The sequence below is a fragment of the Fundulus heteroclitus genome, chromosome 18 (assembly GCF_011125445.2).
Source record: "Fundulus heteroclitus isolate FHET01 chromosome 18, MU-UCD_Fhet_4.1, whole genome shotgun sequence".
Lineage (NCBI taxonomy): Eukaryota > Metazoa > Chordata > Actinopteri > Cyprinodontiformes > Fundulidae > Fundulus > Fundulus heteroclitus.
The window spans coordinates 13,429,986-13,454,819 of NC_046378.1; the positions used below are offsets into that span (position 1 = coordinate 13,429,986).

At 44.1% G+C, this 24,834-nt stretch overlaps 1 protein-coding gene across 16 annotated transcripts in view; it reads left to right on the plus strand.

Annotated features, from left to right (window-relative positions):
• The window catches only part of mecom (MDS1 and EVI1 complex locus), a 107,360-nt gene extending 84,086 nt beyond the window's left edge, over positions 1–23,274 (plus strand). For 2 of the 16 annotated variants that reach the window (XM_036149574.1, XM_036149587.1), the window contains exons 6-17: positions 165–312; positions 440–620; positions 3,352–4,744; positions 4,858–4,948; positions 6,345–6,371; positions 11,382–11,548; positions 11,709–11,786; positions 14,840–15,009; positions 17,412–17,556; positions 19,200–19,427; positions 19,741–19,927; positions 21,415–23,274. In XM_036149574.1, the coding sequence (XP_036005467.1) occupies positions 165–312; positions 440–620; positions 3,352–4,744; positions 4,858–4,948; positions 6,345–6,371; positions 11,382–11,548; positions 11,709–11,786; positions 14,840–15,009; positions 17,412–17,556; positions 19,200–19,427; positions 19,741–19,927; positions 21,415–21,549 (2,950 nt within the window). In that variant the 3' untranslated portion in view covers positions 21,550–23,274. Of the gene's footprint in view, positions 1–164; positions 313–439; positions 621–2,625; positions 2,686–3,351; positions 4,745–4,857; positions 4,949–6,344; positions 6,372–11,381; positions 11,549–11,708; positions 11,787–14,839; positions 15,010–17,411; positions 17,557–19,199; positions 19,428–19,740; positions 19,928–21,414 lie in introns of those variants that run through there. The other 14 variants (XM_036149586.1, XM_021314779.2, XM_036149576.1 and 11 more) reach the window with 14 other exon arrangements.
• Positions 23,275–24,834: the final 1,560 nt, after the last annotated feature.

The window sequence follows — 24,834 nt, forward strand, 5'->3', positions numbered from 1 at the left end:
CTTTGCGGTGGTATGTCAGACAAAATCCCCCCAAAATACACACAGGTTTCTTGTTGTGCTGTGACAAAATGTAAGAACGTTTGAGGGGTGTAACTACTTCTGTAAGGTGCTGTAAGCAATCCGACAAATTCTGATTGTTGGTTTCCCGCGTCGTCTTGCTGCAGTCTTGAGAACCACAGCCAGTCGCACTCCGAGGAGAGGGAATACAAGTGCGACCAGTGTCCCAAGGCCTTCAACTGGAAATCAAACTTGATCCGACATCAGATGTCGCACGACAGCGGCAAGCACTACGAATGTGAAAACTGCTCAAAGGTAAAGTGATGGAAGGGACTGTTCATCAATAAGTGTCTCTTTTCTGCACTGATCGTTTGGTTTTCAGCTCGCTTTGACCAAATCAGATAGTGACTCCCCTGTGTGTCTCTTTGGTTGCTCCCCCCAGCAGGTGTTCACAGACCCCAGTAACCTGCAGAGGCACATTCGCTCTCAGCACGTCGGGGCTCGGGCCCATGCCTGCTCCGACTGTGGCAAGACGTTCGCAACGTCTTCGGGCCTCAAGCAGCATAAGCACATTCACAGCAGTGTCAAGCCCTTCATGTGTAAGTCACTAAGACCCTACCTATGTAAGTCTCCTCAGTACATTATAACAATAACAACAATAACATGCTTGGACTTGACTTTGTTAGGAAAACAAAAATGATGATTTTGCAGAAATGTGATTGATTTTTATTTTCAGCTCCTTGTCGCGTCGTTTAACCTGACGTTTTCTTCGTGCTATTTATGTCAAAACAAGAGTTGCGCAGTTTATTTTTTTTCCTAAGCACCTCCATATTCTGCTTGTATAGTAATACCGTCCTGCCACTTTGTCACAGTGGCCAAAGCTTGATCTGCTCTAGACAGAGGGCCAAACACAGCCTTGTTCTTTTCCTGGATGCAAGCTCTCTTAAACATTCACTTTCGTCCCCTCTCGTCAACTCGGGCCAGACCCAAACACATTTTGACCTTTCACACTTTCACTACGGCAAGAGATCTGATCTCCTTCTACCCCTGAAGCGTTATGATCTTTCCCCTTTGCCCCTTCAGTCTTTTTTCTTTCCTTTCCTTCTGTTAAACACATGCAATCTTATGCAAACCTGTCAACACACTCACACAATATATATATATATATATATATATATATATATATATATATATATATATATATATATATATATATATATATATATATATATATATACATACATACATATTTGGGCAGGAAAGGCTGCATCTCCATCGAAGACCTCATTATTCCTCTCTCTCTTTTTTTTCTACCTCTCCTGCCTCCGCCACATTCACCATTCCTCATAAATAGCAACCACATGTACGGCCCTGCGAATAGTCCATTTGCTGTAATCAGCAGGAAATATGCAGGTTTAAAAACAACTAATGGCTCTGTTAAAAAAAAAAAGAAAAGAAAAAAGACTTAGCAGTGTGAAAAGTGACGGCTGTTTGGACAAGATCATGTGTGTTTCTGTAAGATGTTACCGGTGAAGGACATGTATGTGTTTTGGAAAGCAGTTCTGTACGCTCACACGGTTCTGTTTGCGTCTCAGCGCGCGCAGTGTGCCAAGGATGTGTGTGTGTCTTAACGCTCGCCTGAAAGACGGAAGCACTCAACTCACCATTACTCGTCACCCGTTCTTCTCTCAATTTAATAACGGCTGATTGCGCCGCGCACGTTGAGGACCAGATCTCACGTTCCACGTGCGAGTTGTGTGTCAATAAATGTCACAATATTTATGATTTATGGCCGAGAGATATTCGTTAAAGTTTGTTCAGGCCCCCTGTAGCCATGCTTGTGAAATACGTTTTTTTCACAGCCTCTCTGACGTTTCGATCGGAGCTGAAAAACCCAGAATACCTGAGTGTCCATGTCTGTTGCAGAGAGAGGGGAGAACATTTGGTGTTAGGGAAGTGGTGCTGCTCATTTCTCTTTGGCAGTGTTAGTTGTTTTCACAATGCATTTATTGAGGGGGGGGGAGGATGAGGTAGCTGTTATACAGGATACTCTGACTACTAATGATTTAAAGTGTTAATTCTTTAAAAATGTAGTTCCTTAAAGCATAAGCTTTGCGCTAATCTCACGTCGTCACCATTTAGAGAGCTCTTGTAGGCTGTTTACGTAAATCAGCTTCCCAAATACTGCTCTGCATCCTCATCTCTTTCAATTGCCCCCGTTGCACGTTGTGCCTGGAAGACAGCCAAAGTGTGCCGAAATGTATTGGCAGCGTGAGCCGTAACATTTCCTGACCCTCGTTTTAACATCCAATGCCAATACGAGCAAAGCCAATCACACACACATATCTGCCTCTATGTTAAAAATCCAGAATCAAATTCCGATTAAAAGTTCAACAATATAGCAGCGGATCTATGCAAAACCAGATTGCACTAGAGCAGACAACTACTAAATTACATTAGAGACAAAGTAAAGTAGAAAACAATATAAGCTTGTTGGTACTAGATAAGGTTCAATTATTAATAGTCTTGACAGATAACTTCAGACATTGTTTTGGTTTTTTTTTTTTTTCGGATCGGGTGTTGTCACTGTACACATGGGACAAGACTGAGTGACGACCCGACTCACTGGGATTGGCTGTGGGAATGTCACTTAGCGCAAGACGACATGGCCTCAGCCTTTGGGACAAGGTGAGGGGGCTGTGGGGTCGACTGGAGAGGCCCAGAGGGGGGAGAGGAAAGAGAGGCAGCAGAGGACGTGAGACCTGTCCCTGGGAACTGGACTGCAGGATAGGATTCATTCAACTCGGCTTCCTTGACAAACTTAAAATAGAGCCATTGTACTAGATGCGGCTGAGAAAGTGTGTGTCTTTATGTCTACATGCCTCGGTGTGTGGGTGTGTGTGATTCCATTTCTTTGTGTTATGTGAATATTCTGTGAATGTGCCTGCATGTCCAATGCGAGTGTCTACGTGTGATTGTTTATGGACTCTCTGGGAGCGTCCCTGGGAAGACAATGGGGCAGGGGGAATCCTGGGAATCTGGTTTGATGTGCAGGTGATGAGTGGCAGCGGCTGACTCACACCATCAACCAAACAGATCCCTTCACAATGCCAGGATCTGGACACACCTTTTCGTTTTTTTTTTTTTTGTTGTTTTTTCGGAAACCGAACGGTCGCGTTATCGATGGGAAAACGAGCATCGGCGCTTGACGGCGCATCCTCTTCGCTGGATCTAGTCGTTCTGATGCATGTCAGGCAGCGATGTGAAGTCATGTGATGTTAACCACGTTAGCGTGTGTGGGTGAGCGTGTGGTGGGCATTAACGCGTTCTCCGTCTGTCTCTGTGTCCATGCAGGTGAGGTATGCCACAAGTCCTACACCCAGTTTTCTAACCTTTGCCGGCACAAACGCATGCACGCTGACTGTCGCACACAGATCAAATGCAAGGACTGCGGGCAAATGTTCAGCACCACCTCGTCCCTCAACAAGCACCGGCGCTTCTGTGAAGGAAAAAACCATTTCACAGCGGGCGGGCTGTTCGCGCAAGGTTTGCCGCTGCCCGGCACCCCTGGCTTAGACAAATCCGCGCTCACACTCGGTCACAGCAGCACTGGACTTACTGATTACTTCGGGGCGAGCCGCCACCACGGCGGGCTTACTTTCCCTGCTGCCCCTGCGTTCCCTTTCAGCTTCCCTGGCCTGTTCCCTTCTGGACTATATCACCGGCCTCCGCTCATCCCCGCCACCTCCTCTCCTGTCAGACAGGCAGCTCATGCACCTGTTGCGGGGCCCGGCGCGGAGCTGAGTAAAAGTCCCCTGCTTCCTCCGAGCCCCGGCGCCTTCGAGTCTCAAGAGCTGCTGAAGGCTCTGCGCAAAAACGGCAGTTCACCCGGAAACGACAGACAAGACTCGGAGCTCCGCAATCAGGGTTCCTCGGGGTCTGCGAAGCAGCAGAACAAGCAAAGTGATCAGTCTGAGAGCAGCGACGTGGATGACCTCAGCACACCGAGCGGAAGTGACCTAGAGAGCACAACGGGCTCTGAACTCGAAAGCGACATGGACAGCGAAAGGGAGAGGGGAGCTGCTCGAGAGAACGGCAAGGGTTCCAGGAGGAAGCCCAGCGAGAGAGGCCCTCAAAGCCCCGGCTTGATGGGCAGCAGTACCGCTAAAGACTTTCCAGGCCAGTCCCTGATTCAGTCCTCACTAGACGAGCACACGGCTGTAACAGGGGCCGTAAATGACTCTATAAAGGCCATTGCCTCCATTGCAGAGAAATATTTTGGCTCAGCTGGGCTGGCTGGCTTGCAGGACAAGAAGGTTGGGTCTCTGCCCTACCCCTCTATGTTTCCACTGCCTTTCTTCCCGGCTTTCTCTCCACCCGTTTACCCCTTGCCAGACAGGGACCTCAGACCGACAGGCATGAAGGGTGAGCCGCAGTCGCCGGGAGACGACTGCAAGAAGGCCCAGAGCAAGTCGTCTGAGTCACCGTTTGACCTCACAACAAAGCGAAAGGAGGGGAAGCTGTCCCTGTTTGTTCCCCCCAAAGCCGAGGTCTCCGGTGTGACTGGGCAGGACCAGCCACTCGATCTGAGCCTGGGGTCCAGGGGCCGTGGACGCGTTCCAAGTCAGGAGGAGCCCAAGAAGAGCAAAAGCTACGAAGAGGAGAAGAGAGCGGCGGAAGTTCCTAAAGCAGACACCTCTCTGCAGCATGCCAGGCCCACCCCTATTTTCATGGACCCTATCTACAGGTATTGTTATTCCTGGTATCTCCATTTAGAAGCATTTTTGTCAAAGTGAAGACTTGTGCACTTGTATTTATTGGTTGTGTGGTCAGCACAAGCTGATAGAAATCTACTATTAGCAGGGTTGAGAAGAGGAGAATGAGCGATCCGTTCGAGACTCTGAAAGACAAGTACATGCGGCCCGCTCCAGGCTTCCTTTTCCATCCACAAGTAAGTTGCATCCACTGCACTGTTGGAACTTGGGCAGCGTGGGGGTATTTGTCTAAACAAAGATGTTGTCAGATGCCTTTAGTACTTTGTTTTGTAAGGTCAAGAATTCAGATGAAGTTGACTGAATCAGTTCAATTCTGGGTGTCTTTAGCTACTCTACAAGTCCAATGTAAGACTCCTAAGTTTAGAGATTGGACAGCAACGCGGTTGCTCAACCCGTCAGTGAATAATCTGATTCTTTCCATGAGGGGCTCCTACTGGCTATGGGTGTCCCAAGCTGGCCAAACAGGATTAATGAGGATAAGTACGCACCCCTTAGTTTTATACAAGCTACTGCCTGTTAAGCCCATCGTTGGCTATCTAAACCAGATGTGGCACAAAGAATGGCCACATTGTCACACATCTTCCCGTAACGTGTCTTTGATTACAATATAAAAAATGATATGCTCTTAAAGCAGCGATTTCTGCCCCCGGGTTTTCTGTGCCAGCATTTTCAGCGGGAGGCTCCACAGAAGGCTTGTGCCCGCCTATGTTCTCCTTAGTGTGTGTGTGTGTGTGTGTGTGTGTGTGTGTGTGTGAGAGAGAGAGAGAGAGAGAGTGAGAGAGAGACGTCGCTTTCACGTTCATTTGTTCAGTCTTACCCTGCGGGTGAGAACAGTCCGTCGTAAGTGAAAACACCACTTTCTCAGGCGTATGATTCTTTTTTTTTTTCTTCCCCCTCCCTTCTTTTCGGGCCGTTTCAGGTCTGGTTTTTACAGGCTGTTTCATTTGTCTGATTTATGTCTCCTGTCCAGACTGCAGCGTGGGCCAAGCCTGCAGCAGCCACATGGTTGTCCCACACGCCCTAATGAGGTGTCCTATCAGTAGAAACACTAACAGAGTGCTTAGGCCATCTTTATGACTTTATGATGTCTGGACACACAAATCATTCCCACAAATGCCAGACTCGCATAGGTCTAAGCCAGACCAGGCGAGAGGGTCCTTCTGTAGTGGGGGGTTCGGTATCGGTGACCATACTTAGTTGTGAGCAGCGTGTTAAAATAGAGTTTGCAAAACTCAGGCGACTGGGGATACTTTAGAAAAAAAAAAAAAACTTTAGTGATTCATCTCATTATTTCCTGGCAGGAAGTTTTACTGCAGGCCAATACTTGGTTAGATTATATTCTGAAGTTGGAATTGAAGGCTCTCATAATGAGCTTATTGAGCGCTGGGACGTGTTGGAAACTATTAGTCTCCAGTAAAGTCTCTACCATAACACAAGCGACAGACACTTCATTGCTCATTCAGAGTTAATTGCACCGAGATACCTCCCTACCCTCTGTAGCCATATGTGTTGATTCATCCAGCGCTTCTTGGTTTTGACTGCCTTCTCTTTTCCCTCTCTCCCGCCTCTCAGTTTCGTTTGCCAGATCAGAGAACTTGGGTAAGTTCCTCTTTGACCTGCAGCACTATTCCTCCACCAGTCAGACCCCAAACCATAACTCATGCATGGGCTGCATAGCAGTTTACAGCAGACATCACAGAGCATTCGCATGGCATCGGCCTGTCGCCATCACACACAAGCAGAGCTCATCGCTGCCATGACACGTCACCGTGATTCTCATTGGCATATTTCATTTGCACTTTGACTGATGTTGTATTACATGTACAGAGCCTTGCAAAAGTATTTATTGCCCTTGAACGTTTCTACCTTTTGTCACTTTTTAATGACAAATCATTTGACACTTCTTTGTTAATGGTGAATGTGGTGGAGGCAGGAGGGGCATGTGATACATTAAAACAAAGCAGCGGATAATGTATTATTAACATATTGTTATATTATGTTATAACATTATTATTATTATTATTATTATTTTATTATTATTATTAACATATTATTTCACATAATAATGTATTCAACCCCTTTATACATAAGGTCTAGTGCAACCAACTATCGCAATTGTCTATTGCATTGCAATAGACAATTGCAATGCAATAGACAATTATATATATATATATATATATATATATATATATATATATATATATATATATATATATATATATATATATATATATATATATATATAGCATGTAACAGTTTCACAGTATATATTTTACAGCTTCAAAGGAGGTGGCAGAAGTATAACATCTTCCCACGCCTACTGCAGCCTATTCTCCTATTTGCAGGCTGCATAATCCAAAGAAATGCAGTTTGACATGTTTTACCTATTTTACTATACATACAAACCATACTGTCACATTTACTTATTCATTATTATTATCAGTCTTATGTATAATATACTATATAAACAATATATAATAATTTAAGAACTATGCTCCTATAATATTTAATAGGATATATCACATTTCAAGCTATTCTATGTGTGAAATACTACTACTACTATTAATTATTAATAATAATAATAATAATAATGATTACTAATTACTAATTAATCAATGTACTACTATCATAATTACATATTGTATCCAATAACAAACAAATTCTTATATGATAATCTGAACAGTTTTATCTTTGGACATTGCTTTATTGCAATAGGCAGAAGATTCTACGGTATCAAGCCACATATTGAAACACAAAAGTCAGGTTTTTTTTCTGGTGGTTCTGAATTTACTGGTCTGAATTAACATTCACCCATTCACTTGTAAAATCCCTCTTTGTTTTGAACAGCTTCTGGATATTTTCTGGTAGTAGTTTATTTTTGCCCTTTAACAGAATTAAAGCCGTCTGTGGTTTTAATATGCCAGTGAAGTAGTGGGTCAGTATGATCATGATAGCCAACCTCATGAATTATTCATATTGCTCTTTTTTGTAGTATTGGTGGGAATTTCAGTATTGTTGTGAAGTTGTTACCCCGGACCTCCGCACAATAACTTAAATAATGTAAAACTAGTGATTATTAGAGAATGTGAAGTCCATTTTGTCCTATGACCGAACTTTATCTCATAGAGAGATACCCTTAAGAAATCATCAGATTAAAAAGAGTCCACCTTGGTGAGATTTCAGTACCGCTATTTGAGAACAAATGCTGAAGGCGCTCTGGTTAGATTAGAATAAAATTAAACTTGTTTTGGTCCTGATAGAAAGTGTGGCAGAAAACACCATCTTCACGTTGGCACCTGCCATTAGCAGCATCGTGCCGCAGGGATGATTTTCATCCGCAGGGACAGGGAAGCAGGTCAGAGTTGCGGCAAAGTCGCTTCTCAAAGGTTTTGACTCGGTGGGCTAAACATAAAATCAAGCCACACTTTAAAAAAATGTTTTTTTTTTTTTTTACCTGTAAAGAAAATTGAAAACGATTGACTTTTTTTCTCACCACTCCATAATCATGGTCAACTGTTACGTCAGTCAATCGCGTACAAAAGGCTACGAAGTACTTTTGCAAGACACTGCATGCATTTGAGCCAGCTTTTCTTATTGGCGATAACATCTTTACATCTACGCTCCACTCTATTTAACGCGAAGCATTTCAAAGAGGGGAATTACAACTGAGCTACACCCTCTCGATCTAACAGCCCTCAACGTGTGTTTGCTTAGTTGGTGAATCAAGTGGGATTTTTTTTTTTTTTTCCCCCGTATGAGAGAGATAAATGCGAGCCGTCTTTGTGGATGTTGTGCGTGCGTGTGTGTGTGTGTGTGTGTGTGTGTTGGGAGTCAGGGCAGGTCCTTTGCTGCATCAGAGGGTAAGAGTCTCTCTGGGATTTTGCTGGGGGGGGTAGACCCTCCCTCCCTCCAAACATCTGGTTCCCGATAAAGATCGACAATTGAGAATGCATCTCGCTAATTAGGGCCCTAACAGCATCACTGACATCTGAAGATAGCCAATCAAGTGCCGGTCCCAGAGCGACGTTAGAGCAACAAGCAACTTCACAGACACATTCGCTCCCCCCCCCCCCCCCCCCCCCCCCCCCGGGGAACAGACAGGGAGTTTCAGGAGGTATGCGTCTGTGTGCTTCATTAAACCAGAGTGTGGGTGGGTCCGCGTTGGTGTCCTGCATAGGGATGTAGGTGGTCAAGCAGTGGCGTCATGAACCCAGGCTACCTGCGTCGAAGGTTTTGAGGCAGATTTGTTGGACGGCTTCGGCACAGTCTCGCTAAGAGAACGCGCGTAAATCGTTTATCAGCACCAGAAAACAAGCGGTCCTTCTGAACGTGTAAACGTTTACATTTGACAATCCTCGTACGCAGACATGTGGATTTGTTTGGATGCAAACATTTTGGAAAGGCTCGAAGGTAGCTCTTTAAAGTCTTCTGGGGGCTTGGATCTGAATCCCCCAGCAGATGGAGCCAAGAAGGAGTAGCGCTTAGCTCGGAGAAAAGTCTTACGGTACAAACATGATACTGCCGACAGCCGTGGAGGCCCTAATGTCCCCGAGATTTATGGATTCTCATCGAGGAGGGCAGGCAAACTGGACGCTCTTTACAGTTTCTGAAACAAGCCAGATGAGATACACATTGTATATTCAGAAAAGATGTGAAAGCATTACATCTCCCTGGAGCTCGCTCGGCCTTTTCTCTGTCACGCTTTGATTCATGGCGTGAAACGCTGGCATATTCATAATCAAACAGTCCTGACACTCCATATCCTCCCTCGGTGGGACCGTCGACGGCTGCGGCAGGAACTTTACACTCGGCCGTCACTCCTAATCACTTGCTCCCAACTCTGAACTCCGGCGCCATCCATCAGCCATCAGTTCCTCTTTCTTCCAAAAACCCTCCTCTGCCTCGTTTGCATGTTCTTTTCTCTCTTTTGCTTCATTCTTCTTTCCTGTTGCATTTCTCCTTTTTTTTGGTTTCCCTCCTGTAATCATCAAGTCCTCCATCATATTCTTCTTCTCCAGTTTTCATCCTCTGTTTTCTTTTTCTTTCCCCCCCCCCTCTCTCCCTCTCTTGTCGTTCTTGGCAAGAAGCCCGAGAGTGACAGGGGGGGGGGTGAAAGCGGGAGATGGAATGTCAGAGTCGGAGCAGGGCTCTGGTGGAGGACCTGAATCAACACTGATTTGTCCGCTTATTGAAATAAGAAGAAGAAACAGGCTGAAAATTCAATACACGTAAAATAATGCAAATTTGTGTGGGCCCTTTAAAAGAAGAAGGGGGCGGGGGGGGGGGAACTCTGCGTGTGATTGTGTGTGTGTGTGCGTCCGCAATGGTCTGACAGGCCCCGCGGCCTACTGAGACCCCCGCCCCTCACTCCCCCTCTCCTCCCTTACATCCCGCCCCTCTCAGCACAGCGATATCATTATTACCCGTGTCTGGCCCTTGATCAGTAATGTCAACATCTTTCATATTGACGAATGTGCTGTCTGCCCGCATTGTGCACAGAATGGTTTACAGCCCAGCAGTGGACATGAATCACTCCTCTGCCACACACGCGTTCAAACACACACACACACACACATATATATATATATATATATATATATATATATATATATATATATATATATATATATATATATATATATATATATATATATATATATATATATACAGCCCCACCTGAAAACACGCAGATATGCTCTGAGCTGGTACCATCAGCCTCACATAAGGCGCACACGCTCTTTACGCGCATACATACGGCTCGCATAAAAACGGCGTTACTTTTACATTCGTCTCTCTCACACACACACGTTTTACACACATTGAAGGCAGTTAATCAACTATAAGACCACCAGAGGTTGTTTTTATTTTTTTTATTTAGGTTTATTTATTTATTTCTGTACTCATGCGCATCCACGCAGCTTGCATTTCCTTGGAGAGTTCTGACGAAAGTAAATGTTCAGTTTCATTAGTAGATTGGCTGTAGTCTTTAATCCCGTGTGTGTGTGTGTGTTTTGTGTGTGTGTGTTTGTTGCGTGGATGCTTTATGGTTATTTGTTGGCTGCATTTAACATTTAGATTTGCGCAGCTGCTTGCTGCTGATCATAAATGGGAAGATGACATGTTTCCGTGTGTGTGTGTGTGTGTGTGTGTGTGTGTTGCAAGAGAAGTTATGAATCAGTGTCACTTGTTGTGCCCCATATCAGCTGTTTCACCTTGTTCTGCATGAATCATTGATGAATGTCATGATAAAAATTCACCCACTACCTGTTTCGTTTTTTTCCTCAACTTCTTTGACACCTGTAAACACATCAGTCAAACGTCGCGTGATCAATCGAGCTGCCAATAGTTGCTCAGAAACTTTGAAGTGTATCCCGGCCAACTGTTTGATAGCTTTTTTGCCTTTGTTACATGTTACACGGCAAATGTGAAAAAATAATGAAGTTGTATATTTTGTATTGCACTGAGGGCGACCTTGGCTGCTGCATGTAGGCATTTGTGTTTTGTTGAAGCCTGAAAACAGACTCCAAAACATGTTTAAAAAAAAAGTAATGAAATCTACAGAACTTGGTCAAAATGTTTCATATCAATAACCGTCTCCTGTCTTCACAGATGACGGCCATCGAGAACATGGCGGAGAAGCTGGAGACCTTCGGCTCCTTGAAGCCAGAGTCCGGGGAGCTGCTGCGCTCCGTCCCGTCCATGTTTGACTTCAGAGCTCCGCCCTCCACACTTCCAGAGACGCTGCTGCGTAAGGGCAAGGAGCGCTACACATGCAGGTAACTCTGGCACTGATCTGAAAAAGTGCTGTTGGGTTAATGACTCCCTTAAGGGAAATAAATGTAATTTTTTTTTTGAAAGAGTGTCTTTAAGATATTCTTGGTTAAAGAACTGTGACTGTTGGTGTCTTTGGACCACTGACATGTCGATGTTTTGTAGATACTGTGGAAAAATATTCCCTCGCTCGGCCAACCTGACTCGCCACCTCAGGACTCACACAGGAGAGCAACCATACAGGTAATCTTACGGCTCGATAAAACTTTCTTGTTTCTAGAATTTGGCCCAAAGCAGAAGCAAACTGAGCGGCTGCTTAGCTCACCCCCATGAGCGCGGGTTCTTTAAGAGTGGATGAATTGCCAAAGAAAACTACAACGTCAAGTTGTAACTTATGATTACGTCTTGTAAAAAAGGAGCATTGAGTTTGATGACGTCCATCTTCGGCTTATTTGTCAATACCTTTAGATCCCCGGAAAGAACAGCTCATTTTCTCTAAATGTTAAATGTGAGTATGTCTTTAAAAATGCAAACCATGTTAAATGGAGTAAATTATCCCTAGAACTATCAGAAAACATACTATGTGGAGTGACGCAGGTATATGGTTGTGCAGTCAGTCAAATCTTTTAGTTTGAGTTTTAAACTGTAATATTTTTAATGCCAGAAAGACTTAAACATGAGTGATATAAAGGAGAAATAACTGGTGAAAGTCCCCGAATCAATCTACTCAGGCCCTTGTGCAACTTGATCTATTTCTGTCTGTATATCAGTGCCTTGAAAAAAAAGTACTCATACTCCATAAAGCCTTTTGCATTTTGACTCATTATAACCTCAAGCTTCAGTGTATTTTATCTTTTTTTATGGGATAGATGAGCACAAACTGTAAAGTGCAAAGAAAAGCATTTAAGGTTTTCTGGGGTATGTTTTTGTCCAAATGTAAAATGCGTGCGCTGCACGTATTTGTATTTAGTCCTTTTTTACCCTGTTCTGTGTAGGCGCCAGAGGTTTGTTAGAGAACATTAGAGAGCAAACGGCGTGACGACCGGGGGAACACAGCAGACAGGTCAGGGGAGTTAAAGTTGCAGAGAAGTTTGAAGCAGAATTGGGTAATAAATCGGCAAAGCACTTTTAATGGTCTTGTTACTGAATAGTGCGATATAAATAAATGTGGCTTGCCACTATTCAGTCTATCAACTTAAAAAAGGAAAGAGTTTGGAACAGTCGCAAGGCAACCATAACATGGAATCATGGAAGCAACCAAGAGGCCTTTGGCAACTCTGGGGGAGCTGCGGGGATCGAAAGCTCAGGTGTTAAAGCCTTTTCAGAGGACAACCACAGTATTGGTTGTGGTGTTTCTGGAGGATAAAAAAAAAAACTGAAGAAGTCATGCTTGCGGTTTCTGCAAGCTTGGGATACAGCAAACATGATGAGGAAGGTTAAAATGAGACCAAAATGAAACTTTTTGACCTGCATGCTATGCACAAAAGAAAGCTAACTCTGCAGATCACACCAAACACAGCTTCCACCCTAAACATGCAGCAAGAGCTACAAAGAAATAGTTTGTATCAAAGCAGATTCATGTGTTATATTGGCCCCGTGAAAGTCCACAGGTAAATCTAACAAAAAGTCTGTAACAAGACTCTAAAGTTGTTAAAGATACTTTGGTCGATGCAGCAGGTTTTATTTAGGAGTATTGGAATATGGGGGACTGATAAAAAGCCTGTTGCACCTTTTCAGATGTTTTCATTGGCCATCACTTAGAATCCCTCTAATTCCCATTGAAATGTGTGGTTAATGTAATGAAATGAGCAGATGTTCAAAAGGTATGAATACTTTTGGGGAGCAGCGTATCTTGTAGGTTGTGAATCTCTGGTGTCGGATGCTTCTGATGCTTTCCGCCAGCATCTTTCCTTCTTCAGCATCTTCTTTTTGTTTCCTTCGCAATTTATGAAATTAAGTAAACTCTTTGTTGTCCAGTCAAGAGTCAGATTAGCCCAAGAACACTTCAACTGGGACCCGAACTAGAGCATCTGATCGTTCCCCGCTGCTAAAGAAAGCAGCGAATGCCGCTCAAACAATAAATAAAAAGGGAAAAACAGCTCATTTGTTAGCAGCGCGCAGACGTTTTCCCATGGATTACCAGACCACAGTTTGAACAGAGTTTATGTGTGTTTTCCTATGCCATAAGCTTGGAATAATTATCCCACTGCTAAATAGTTTAGAGGATGAAAAATGGTGGCCGTCGCCTCGGTGACAGCAGGCAGGGGAGGGGGGGGGGGGGCTGCTGTTACTGAGAGGTTTGTTGAAAATTGGGCAGATGTCCGTACTGCGCAGCAGCGGCCATTTCTCTGGGAGTTTCGAGGCCGGACTCCAAACCGGACTGCAAGCCTTTGATACACGTGAGCCTGCCTTGCAGTCTAAAGCGGCCATTGTGATGTTAATTTTTTATTTTATTTTGTTTGTTTGTATTGCTTTTGGGACTCCGGTTCTTCAGACCAATTTTTTTTTATTTTATTTGCCACTTTGTTTTGTTTTGGAGCAGTTTTTACAAAAACATATTTCCTGTTTTTTTTTTTTAAGATAAAAGATCTCTTTTGCAAATTAGCTCCAGTGCAATGATGAAGGCACCCTTGCTAGAGTTATCCAGCTTTGTAGTTACCAAGGTGGAGGAATGTTGGCCCAAAGTTCGGAGGAGGCCTATTGACCACAGGGGAGAGGAGAAGACAGATGCGGGTCTTTCCTGCCCCGGCCTGATAGTCCGCAACCCTACATGCTGGCGTACCATTAAAAAGATCACCGCTGTTTATTGTAATTCTTTCTTTCTTCTTCTTTTTTTTTCTTCTTCTTCTTCTTCTCCTTCTTGTGTGGAGATAACTAGGAGGGCTCCTGAGGGACAGCCAAACAGGCGAGCTAATTCCACCGGCAGAAAAGATGTAATCTTCTCGTATAATTTTGCATGAAGAAACTTGGCAGGGGCCCCTAATTTTGCGGGTCTTGAACCGAATCTGTTGCGTGCTTATTTTGTGAGGGAAGAATGCAGCTTTATTGCTCTGGCTGGAGATAAGAGAGCAGAGCCGTTTCACCTTAAACAGGCTCCTCCATCATGTGTGAGGCTGAAGGACTGAGCGTGTGTGTCTGTGTGTGTGTGTTAGATTGTCCAGCATCACAGATTTCTGTCCTGTTCCACACAGAAACAAACGTAGTGTGCAACGTAGTTTCAGCTATGACCGTTTGCTCCAATGTTCCCTCCGTTTATGTCGCTGAACGTCTTTTTTTTTTAACCGCTCTCTGTTCAGGTGTAAATACTGCGACCGCTCCTTCAGCATCTCCTCCAACCTGCAACGGCACATTCGCAACATTCACAACAAGGAGAAGCCCTTCAAGTGCCACCTGTGCGACCGCTGCTTCGGCCAGCAAACCAACCTGGACCGCCACCTCAAAAAGCACGAAAACGGCCACCTGTCAGGTGAGCGTTAAGTCAGGGTTTTCCCCGCACAGATTCTCTAGCCCAGAGGTGTCCGAACTTTTTCATCACGTGGGCCAAAATCATCAAGTCAAAAGCACTCAAGGGCCAAAAAATGTGTTCTGATATAGCAAAAATTGACCAAAACTTGTACTGCAAATCGTTTTTTTTACCTGCTCCAAAAAATATGAGTGTGCAATATTCTAATTAGCAAATTAGAATAACAAATTAGCCAGATTCCCTGTAGATCCAGGGTTTTGCAAATTGGACTTTTTAAAAGACAGTCGTGTGGTTTGCAGATTGTTTTGAATTTCATGGGGGGGGGGGGGGATAAACAAAATTATTGTCTATCCTGAGCAATAAGAAGAGGACTTGTTTTTCTTTGAAAAAGTTGAAAAAGTTGTATTTTACCCAATTTTGATATATGAATTAAAAGCAGGTTTTAGTGCACCAACATTTGCTTTTGAGTAAATGTTGGATAAATGTGGTCCTGATCACAATGACACTAAAGAGAACGTACAAAGCGTGGTTATTAGAAGACAAATGCTTTGTGTTGTACCTGAAATTTTTAAGTATAAGAAGACTTGAACTTGTTTTTAATCATTTTGCTCTAATTAAAAATGAAAAGTCTCTATCTGCATCCACCACCTGTACTAGTGGTGGGCCACATGATCCTGAAATCGCAGTTGGAGGGCCGCACAAAATCAGTCCAGAGGCCACAAATGGCCTCCCGGGTTGCACTTAGGACACCCCTGCTCCAGCCCCAACTCCTTGTTTTATGTATTTTCCTGAAGGAAAGCTCGCTTGCTTCCTTTTAAGACTCATAAACAATCTTTAGACGAGCATAAAACAAAATTCATTCCTGTTTGAAGGAATCCAGAAGCTGACAAATTGAACTATATAAATCTGCCATTGCCCCCCACATAAATTGGCACAGGAAATATATATGTTTGGGGTTTTTTTTTTCTTTTCTTTTTTGAATGACCTGCTTTCATCAGCACATCACAGCTCAGACGTTTGATAGGTGGCATCTCTCTGAATCAGCAGAATGAGTGGCGACAACTGGCCTGAAGCCAGCAGCAGCAGCAGCAGCAGCAGAGGAGGCGGCCACTTAATCACACCTAATGTGCAATCTATCAAATACAAATTTAATTACTGGCTAAGCTTTTTCTTCTAAGCATCAGACAATATATTTACCAGGCGATGAAATAAAAAGGAATTTGTCCATACGATCTTTGACAGTTTGGCGAAAGATAAATGAAAGTTGACTTTCCCAAACCTTGCAGGTTCTTGAGTTCAGAGTTGCAACCGCAGGCCAGCACTTACCAGCGATGACGAAGACGTACGCGGCGCCTCGCGAAAGCATTCAAACTATCTAAACGTTGCACCATTTTGTCATTTCACGGCCACTCACCGCGGATGGATCCTCCTGGGTATTGATGTGGTCCTGTGGCACGCAATTACGATCAGCCCCTTTTGTTTTTATTTTCCAGAGGTCACCCAAGTAGTATCAGTCCTACTGGCGACTGATGTAATCTCAGTAGAAACGCAGCTGTTCTGCGAAGGCCTGAAAGGGTTTGTTGGAGAACATTAGTGAACAAACAGCCTCGTGAGGACAAAGGGACACAGAAGACAGGTCACGGAAAAAAGGTTTTCTGGAGACGTTTAAAGCAGAGTTGGGTTATGAAAGCGGCTCACAGAGCACTGATCAGGCGATCATCTCGAGGTGAAACAATGAGCCAACAGCAAGACACGGCAATAGAAGGGTAGCCTCGTGAGACCATCCTGATCTCACAAGCTTTCAAGGTTTCACTCGCAGATCAGTCTGGCTACCCTCCGTTAAAGAAAATTTGGAGCAGTTCACCAAACGAACGTCCAATCAGCGTTGGCTTTGAGGCGGGTTGAGGTGTGACGCAACGAGAAGCGCGACAGTTCAGTCTAAAAAACATGGCGGCTTCAGCCGATGAAACTAGCGTTAGCGTGGCTATCGAGCAAGTTTTATCGGAATTACAGAGTATTTCTTTGCTGAGCTAACGAGCCTTTACCTGCCGCAGCAAGAGTAGCTTGGCTTGTGGTTGTGTTTTCGTTGTCGCTCGTAACAGAGCGACGACGAATCTGATTGGTTTATTTGGCCCGTCTATCACCAACATAGGCCAATCAGCTAACCAGTATTTTCGCCCCTTCCCAAAATTTCTTCAACGGAAGGTTTCCAGATGGATATGCGGAGCAAATCCATCTGGTGGAGTCAGGTAAAGAGAAGGGGCCAAGAGGACCACTCAGGTTAACTCTGGAGGAGCTGCAGAGATCCATTGTTCTGTCAACAGGAGAATAATGAAGGCGTTGGAGGAGGTTTACTTGTCAATAAAGCTTCCCATTTTGCTTCCTTTGTCTCTGTCTCTCTGCAGGAACAGCGATGTCGTCCCCGCAGTCGGAGCTGGACAGCGGCAGCGCCATACTTGACGACAAAGAAGACTCCTATTTTAACGAAATAAGAAATTTCATCAGCAGCACGAGTCAGAACCAGACATCACCCGACCCCTCTGACGAAGGGTACGCACAGCTTAGTGTGCTTTTCTGATCAGATCTGCATCTGCTCTAAATCTGGTAGAAATAACGGTGCCCTGTTTTTTTTTTGGTGGGGGGGGGGGGGGGGTGTTCTTCTCAAGTAGCTTTAACATGTAACATTGAATTCTTTTCAGGCTATTTAGACTTGCGTTTTGTTTTTACTCTCAGCCAGTAACCGCACCACATTTAGAGCTCTTATTAAGAGACCAATCATCTGCGATGATAAAATCCAAGATTTTGGAAATCCTGAGGAGCTCTTTATACGACTTGCCATTAAGGCCAAGAGCAAGGGAAAGAAATCTTTGTACGTGCAACAATGTCTGAGTGTTACGCAATTTGGTTCTTGTCGAGGTGATTAGATCAGAAAGCAGTTAAGAGGGCCGCTTAGGTCACTCCGTTTGTTTTTACATGCCTCACGTTGGTGGGATCACAGATCGGAGATTGCGGATAAAGGCCCGTGAGAGCCGGACCGGGTGGTAGACTATCAGGAGGGGGAACTGGAGAAGAACGGAGAGGTAGGGGTGGCGGGTGAGGAGGGGGTAGCAGCAGTTAGACTGCCACATCTGGACCCAACATGTCTGCCTACAGGAAGAGTGTAGATGGAGGTGGGGTCAAAGGGTCGGCCTGTGTTTCCTTTCAAACTGCAGCGCTCCTGACTGCTCCTGATAGATACTTTATCCTCAGCAAATTACCACGTTTGAAAGCGTAATTAGCGAATCTGTTTTCTTAATCACAGAGTTCTCGTTCTCTCTTTTTGGAGTTTGCTCCGTCTTGCAGCTGTGCAAGCTCGCGATGGCACGAATACAGCCTTGTCCGCGCTCCGTTCTCTCTGCCGTGAAAGAGCAACCTCATCGGCTGCTTGATAGTCAGTCCAGAACCTTTTTTTAATCCGGAATGCTAGCCCCTGTTTTCTGGAAGTGAATACTTTCCAATCCGGTGCAGGTATCCTGTTTGTTTTTCCCTCTAATGCTGCGGAGCTTTGTTACTCTTTCCATCTTCTTCTCATTGTTCGCTTTTCTCCGAAGCCTTTGTGCACAGGAATGGCATTTTTGCAAGCTGACGAAAGATGTCCCAGAGTTTAATTATTGAATCAGTCTTAATGTGGTTCCAGACGATTTGCCAAATGGTGGTTTCCTGTGATGCTGAGACAGAGGGACAGATTAAGACTCCAGCAGTTTGGATAGCTGGCCCCCTCTCCCTCTTCGGGGATAGGGGAGTGGGCCGGTTGGCAGCCCTTTCATAACTCTCCCAGCAAATGGGGCTGTCAGCTAAATATTTGGGCTATTAGATGAATACGAGATAGTAGAGAAAATAAACAAAGAGAGAGGCAGAGCACTCCATTTAAGTGCCGCAGTGATCAGCCCAGTGCTGCTGTGCCCAAAGGGGCCCCAGAACCTTGATGACAACCTGGATCCCGGCTCGGCTGGGCTGCAGATCCTCCGCTTCTTGTTTTGTTTTGCTCGTAACATCCGGACCATGTGGTTCAAACTGAAAATAGCTTCTTTGAAACGAAAGACCCACGACATGATAGACAAAGCTTTCTGTAATTATATGTTTTTCTATACCAACTAGCTAACTTCATAAATGGGATTAATGTTTATTGTCCTGTGAATGATCCTGATCCACAGGCTAAATGGAGGCCCACTGGAAGAGGGGAAGATGCCCAGCCTGGGGTCACGTGACGTGGAAGACGAAGAGGCCGAAGACCTGGATGCCGAGGAAGAAGAAGCAGAGGAGCCGGGCAACAGTCCCGAGAAGAGGGAGGTCAAGGTCCATCCCGGCAGCCTCGGTGATGATGAAATGGATTTCAGCGAGCCCAACGACCTAAACCTCAGCTGTAAAACCTCTCCAACGAGGTGAATGTTACATGAGAGCATCTCCCCTGTCAGTCCTCTGTGTGAACTTTAAAATGTGTCATCTAAACAGCTCTTGAAAACCTAATTTAACCGAAGGCTTATTTAAACATACATTTTTACAATATAATATTGCAATATTATATTATTTCGTTACACTGCTTAAGTATTGATGACAACACTTGACTTGCTGTCTCATTTTAGTGGCTATTTGACTGAAATTTGTTTAACTTTTCCATAGCAGCACCTTTGAATCTCTAATGCAGTATTCTATGCAGTGGCAATAATAGTAGTCTTATTTTTTCGTAACCTCCAGGTATACGCACGAGGAGGAACAGAGCAGCTTCTCAGCTTTGGAACACATCCATCGTTTCTCTGACCTGCGCAAAATGGAGGAGAGCGAGCTGAGTGATGGAGATGGAGACGAGGACGATGGATCCTTTGGCTCTCCATCACTCGCCGAGGCAGTGAAACAGCCACTCTTTAGGAAATCCAAGTCTCAGGTAGGAGGAATATTTACTTACTTATTTGTTTCTATCGCATTTTGGCCCCCCTGGTAAAGACGTGTGAAAAGGCTTAATACAAATACATTATTTGTGGTTGTTGAATAATCTGACACGGGCGCAAGTATTTAAGAAACATCTCCGTCAAAATCGAGCACACGTATTTAGTGAGGAAATACAATCACACATTAGAAAATGCCACTTTTTATATTTCTTGGCATTGCAAACTATTCTTATTAAAATTAATTTAATATTGATGGAATTAATACATCCATTTTAAATTTAATGTTTATCTAATTCAATAGTAGATTTCAGGAAAGTATAGGAATATTATAGGTATCGAAAAGAGCCAGTTGAGGTGGTTTCGGCATCTGATTAGGATGCCCCCTGGGTGCCTGCCTTTGGGAGTGGGTATCCCACTGGGGAAAACCTATAACTCGCTGAAAGGACTATATATGGTATCTGGGCTGGTAACGCCTTGGGGTCCCCTAGAATGAGTTGGAGGAGGTTGCTGGACCTGTTGCTCCCACGACCCGATCTTGGATAAGCGGAAGACAATGGAAGGATGGATTCTAGGAATTTTTAACAAGGAATCCACAGCGTTCTTGTTCCTTTGTGTGCAATTGTGACATGACACAGAGGTTCCTTTCTCAAAATGAACCTGTCGCTTCAGACAGATGTGTGTGTGATCTTTGTAATACCCCATCAAGCTATTGTATACTTGCCTTGCATTTTAACGGTGCACAAAGAAAAACTGGGCTCCAGCATCACCTGCCTGCGCGTCCCATACTGCAGCCAAATTCACAACTCCTGCATACTCCACATATATACACACCACTGTGGCAGAATTTAATAGAGTGACACCTAACTGTTGCCGCATATAAACCTATAAAATGGCTTTATCTCATGTATTCTGGATAAACCTTTGGTTTACACTTATGAAGATTCACTCACCTCAGCATGCTAAATGCTTGGAGCAGCTTAAACTAACAGCAGCCGGACATACTATGACTAACTTAGCCAATAACTGTCTGACCATTTAGAGAGCTGAAAGACTGCCTATATTTCACATGGTCAGCTAATCCTTTGATATCAGAAAAAAACAAAAAACAATATGAGAATGTGATGTCACCGCATAAGTAATGTACCTTGTTCTGGCACAATGAGATACTGAATTGTACACGATTAATTCCAACACACGACAACTGTACAAAAGATGAGCAAAACACGTATTTCAGAGGTGACAAACAAGGTTATAAAGGGAGGAGGAGGGTATTAGGAACATAAGTTATCTGGAAGAGAAATATAGCAGAGTGGTGTTTTTGGGGTTACCTAGTTCCCATAAACAGGTTTCCTTTAACACTTCTTTACCAAGGGTGCCGGTAATTGTGCAGGTCTTCGTTTACGTTCCCCTGTTTGCCCCCATCTCGATGCACGACAACATTCACGCTTTCCTCATCAGTGTTTTCTCTCTCCTGTTGCCTCAGGCATACGCCATGATGTTGTCTCTGGCCGAAAAGGACTCCCTCCACACCGCCCCCCACACTCCGGCCACCATGTGGCACAGTCTGGCTCGGGCCGCCGCTGAATCCAGCGCCATCCAGTCCCTTAGCCACGTATGATGGCGCCCAACACCGTTGCATTCCACAACCCCTGACCCACTTGTGGCGGTGGGAGTCCGCCACAGTGGCTATCAGCGGGTCCCCGACCGTCCACAGAGTGACTGCTGAGCAGAACCACAGCCCATCTGACTGCCTTAAACACGAAGCAGGGTCACTGTCCACACAAAACCCCTTTGGCAGATCAAAAAAAAAAAAAAAAAAACTAAAATGATTTTTTTTTCACATTGACACCAACTGAGTTGCGGTTAAAAAAAAAATGACGCTAAAGTAATAAAAGCTGTATTTATTCCTCCGAGTTTCTCTGTTTTGCACAGCAAAGGCAGCTGATGCAGACGGCAAAGACGATTCTGCAGGTGCGTCGATGCTTGAGCACATACAAGGCAGGGGGAACGTTCCTGAGGGTCGGTTTCAACATAGCATGTTTCGTTGCGTGTAATGCAAAAAAAAGGGCGGGAACACAAATCCAACACGAACCCACATAGGGAGCCACGGATGCTGAGCTTTTTTAGATGAAAGCTGCTCCTTGTAAAGATGGCAAGATGAATATTGCAGATTATCTAGAAGACATTACATGAAAAGGAGTTCCCCTGAACTGAGGCCCGTTTCCTGTTTGTGTGTTCACGACTGCGTGTGTCTATACAATCACAGCACTGTATACAAGTTTCAAGCAGAGCTCTGTCCTGTCCACCTGCGCTCTATGTGAACAGATATAAATAGTCTTTTTAGTGTAAGAGAAAACAATGTTTTCCTCTTTTTTTTTTTTTCATTGGTTTTGTTATTTACTGAAATAAGTAGCCAGTGCTGACAGTTATTGTCATTCTGTAAAGAGCATATGTCTTTTTTTTTTTTTCAAAAATTCTTGAAATCATCCTAGCCAACCAACAATACCACTAAATAGCCTGAATGCTAGTTGTTAGCAACTCCATTCTCACGCGTCTTTCATTTTTTTTAGACAATCATTTTTTTTCTTTTTTTCTTTTTTTCTTTTTTTTGGTTGGTGTTGTCGTTGTTATTTGCTGTTGTATTTTTGAGAATTGTATTTATTTCTTGGCAAACTGTAGTTTGTTTACTGAATAGCACTGCTCTTAGCCCAGGCGAAAGAGGGAGATTCCCACCGCGGGCCAAATTTCGATTCCTCATTCGTGGGGGGGGGGGATTTGTAGATGACGTTTGATTGCCGGATAGTATTAAACATGCAGTTCACTCCTTACTCTACTAATTAAACCAGTCAATGAATAGATTTTGTTTAGGTTTTTGTTTTGTTTTTTTATGATTCAATTGTAAAAAAAAAAAAAAAAAAAAAAAAAAAAAGAGAAAAAAATATATAAAAAAACGGAAATCATAAGTTGTTTAAAGGACGAACAATGAAAATAAGTCAGGTTTGATTTGATCCGAAGCGCATGGTTGGTCTGTAAAGATCTATATCTGACATTTTCTATGACTGTCTGCAAAGCTTGTGTGGTGTTCGGTTCATGTTAATCCCTTGTGCCAAACTTATGATGAATAACAAATGACCTTTTTGTTAATTCTCCCGTTTTGAGGGACCAGACTTCCTGTTTGTCTTTTGTGTTTTTTGTTCTGTTCATTTGTTTGTTTATAATCGATTTTAAAACTTAATCAGCAAGTTGAGGTACTTTGTTTTAATGCTTTCTACAATGTAACTGTTATGCATTTCAATTCAATACTGTGGGAGGAACAACTAAGAAAATAAAAGAATACAATGTGGATTGACTCGTTTTTTTTATTCTCGGTCCATATCGCCTCCTTGTGTCCCTTCTGGCTGCCCGTCATTCGGCCTCCACACTGGAGGCGTGAGTCAGAACGCCACCTGGCTTTTTTCTCCCGGTGCTCCCATGGCCTCCAGGAGCGAGGCAGAGGCTGAACCCTGCTCCTCTTTCTTCTCCTCGAGGCCTTGGCTTCCGTGTAGAGAGAAAAGGCGGCAGAGGCAGGGCTTGATTGTGGTAGTGGGAGCGGAGGCAGGAATGCGTCCTCTTTATTTGTGTCCATTTGTGGGGCATGATGGATGAGGTGGGTAGATGCGATGACCTGGCTCATCGCTCAAACACTCAATAAGAGTCCCATCCTGCAGCCTCCCCATCCGGCCACCCCCCCACCATCACCCCCCCTCCTCTTTGTCGCTGCTGCCAGCCAACGTGGGCGGACATTGTGGCTACGAGGGTTGGAGGTTCAGGAGGCCCATTGTCCGACGGCTCGCTCAACGCGGGGGTGGGGGTAGCAAAGTCGGGCATGGAGTGAAGATGCGTGGTGCTGACACTCTACATTTACAGTGTTTTTGGCACCTTAATGGATGGGTTGTTTTCTTAAAGCCTTCGGGGCTCTATTGGTCGTCTGGCTTTGATGAGGTCACGGCGGGTCAGGCGGTGTTGATGAGGTCGGTTTGGGTCGTCCAGCTTTGATGAGGTCAGCTTCATTATTGGCGGTGATTCCGAAAGCCATGGTCATAATGAAGTGGCGAGGATATTGCCTTTGACCACGTGTTTTTGCCACCTGTGGACTAATTCGGAGTTGCAAAAGGATAATTCTTGGCGTAAAGATGAGGGAATATTATAAGGCTGGTATTTTTCTCAATAATATCCTTATAATAACCACAACCATCAATGTATTTCATTGGGATCTTAAATAAACCTGTATGAAGTAGTGTGCATAAGTGTCACGCTGAAAAGAATGCTCTCTTCCAGACAGTTCTCTTAAAAATCCATTGGATGGTTTTGGGTGAACTTCACGGTACATCAGCACTTTCTGAAATACTCCGACTAGTCCAGGCCAACAGCCACGGATCTTTCAATGCCAATTCAATCCCATTTCTTTCATTTTTGTCACTTTGAACTTCAGAAAGTCATTCATCTTCCCCACAGCTAGAGAACTAAATGTGTTCAGTTGCTCCAATGTGATTGGTTAATTCACTAGTTGCTTTACAAGGTGTGGCTAAAGGTATGACTTGTGAATGTATATACAGTACAAAAAGTAATTGCCCCCATAAAGATTTGTTCAGTTTTTCATTTGTGTCACTCTTAGATATTTCTGATCCCCAAACAAATTTAAAAATGAGACAGAGATAACCAAGTAAACACAGTTTTCAAAGAATGACTTAACTCCTTTACTAAGGAACAGAGCAGTAGAAAACAGTAATTGCAAGCTTGTTAAATTGTGAATTAATTGTGATTTGTCGCATTCTTGGTTGGTCAAAAAGCAACACATCACGCCCTGAAATTTAAGAACAAATGATAAAAAATGCAATTGGCACGTAACTAATGTTTGGGGCTG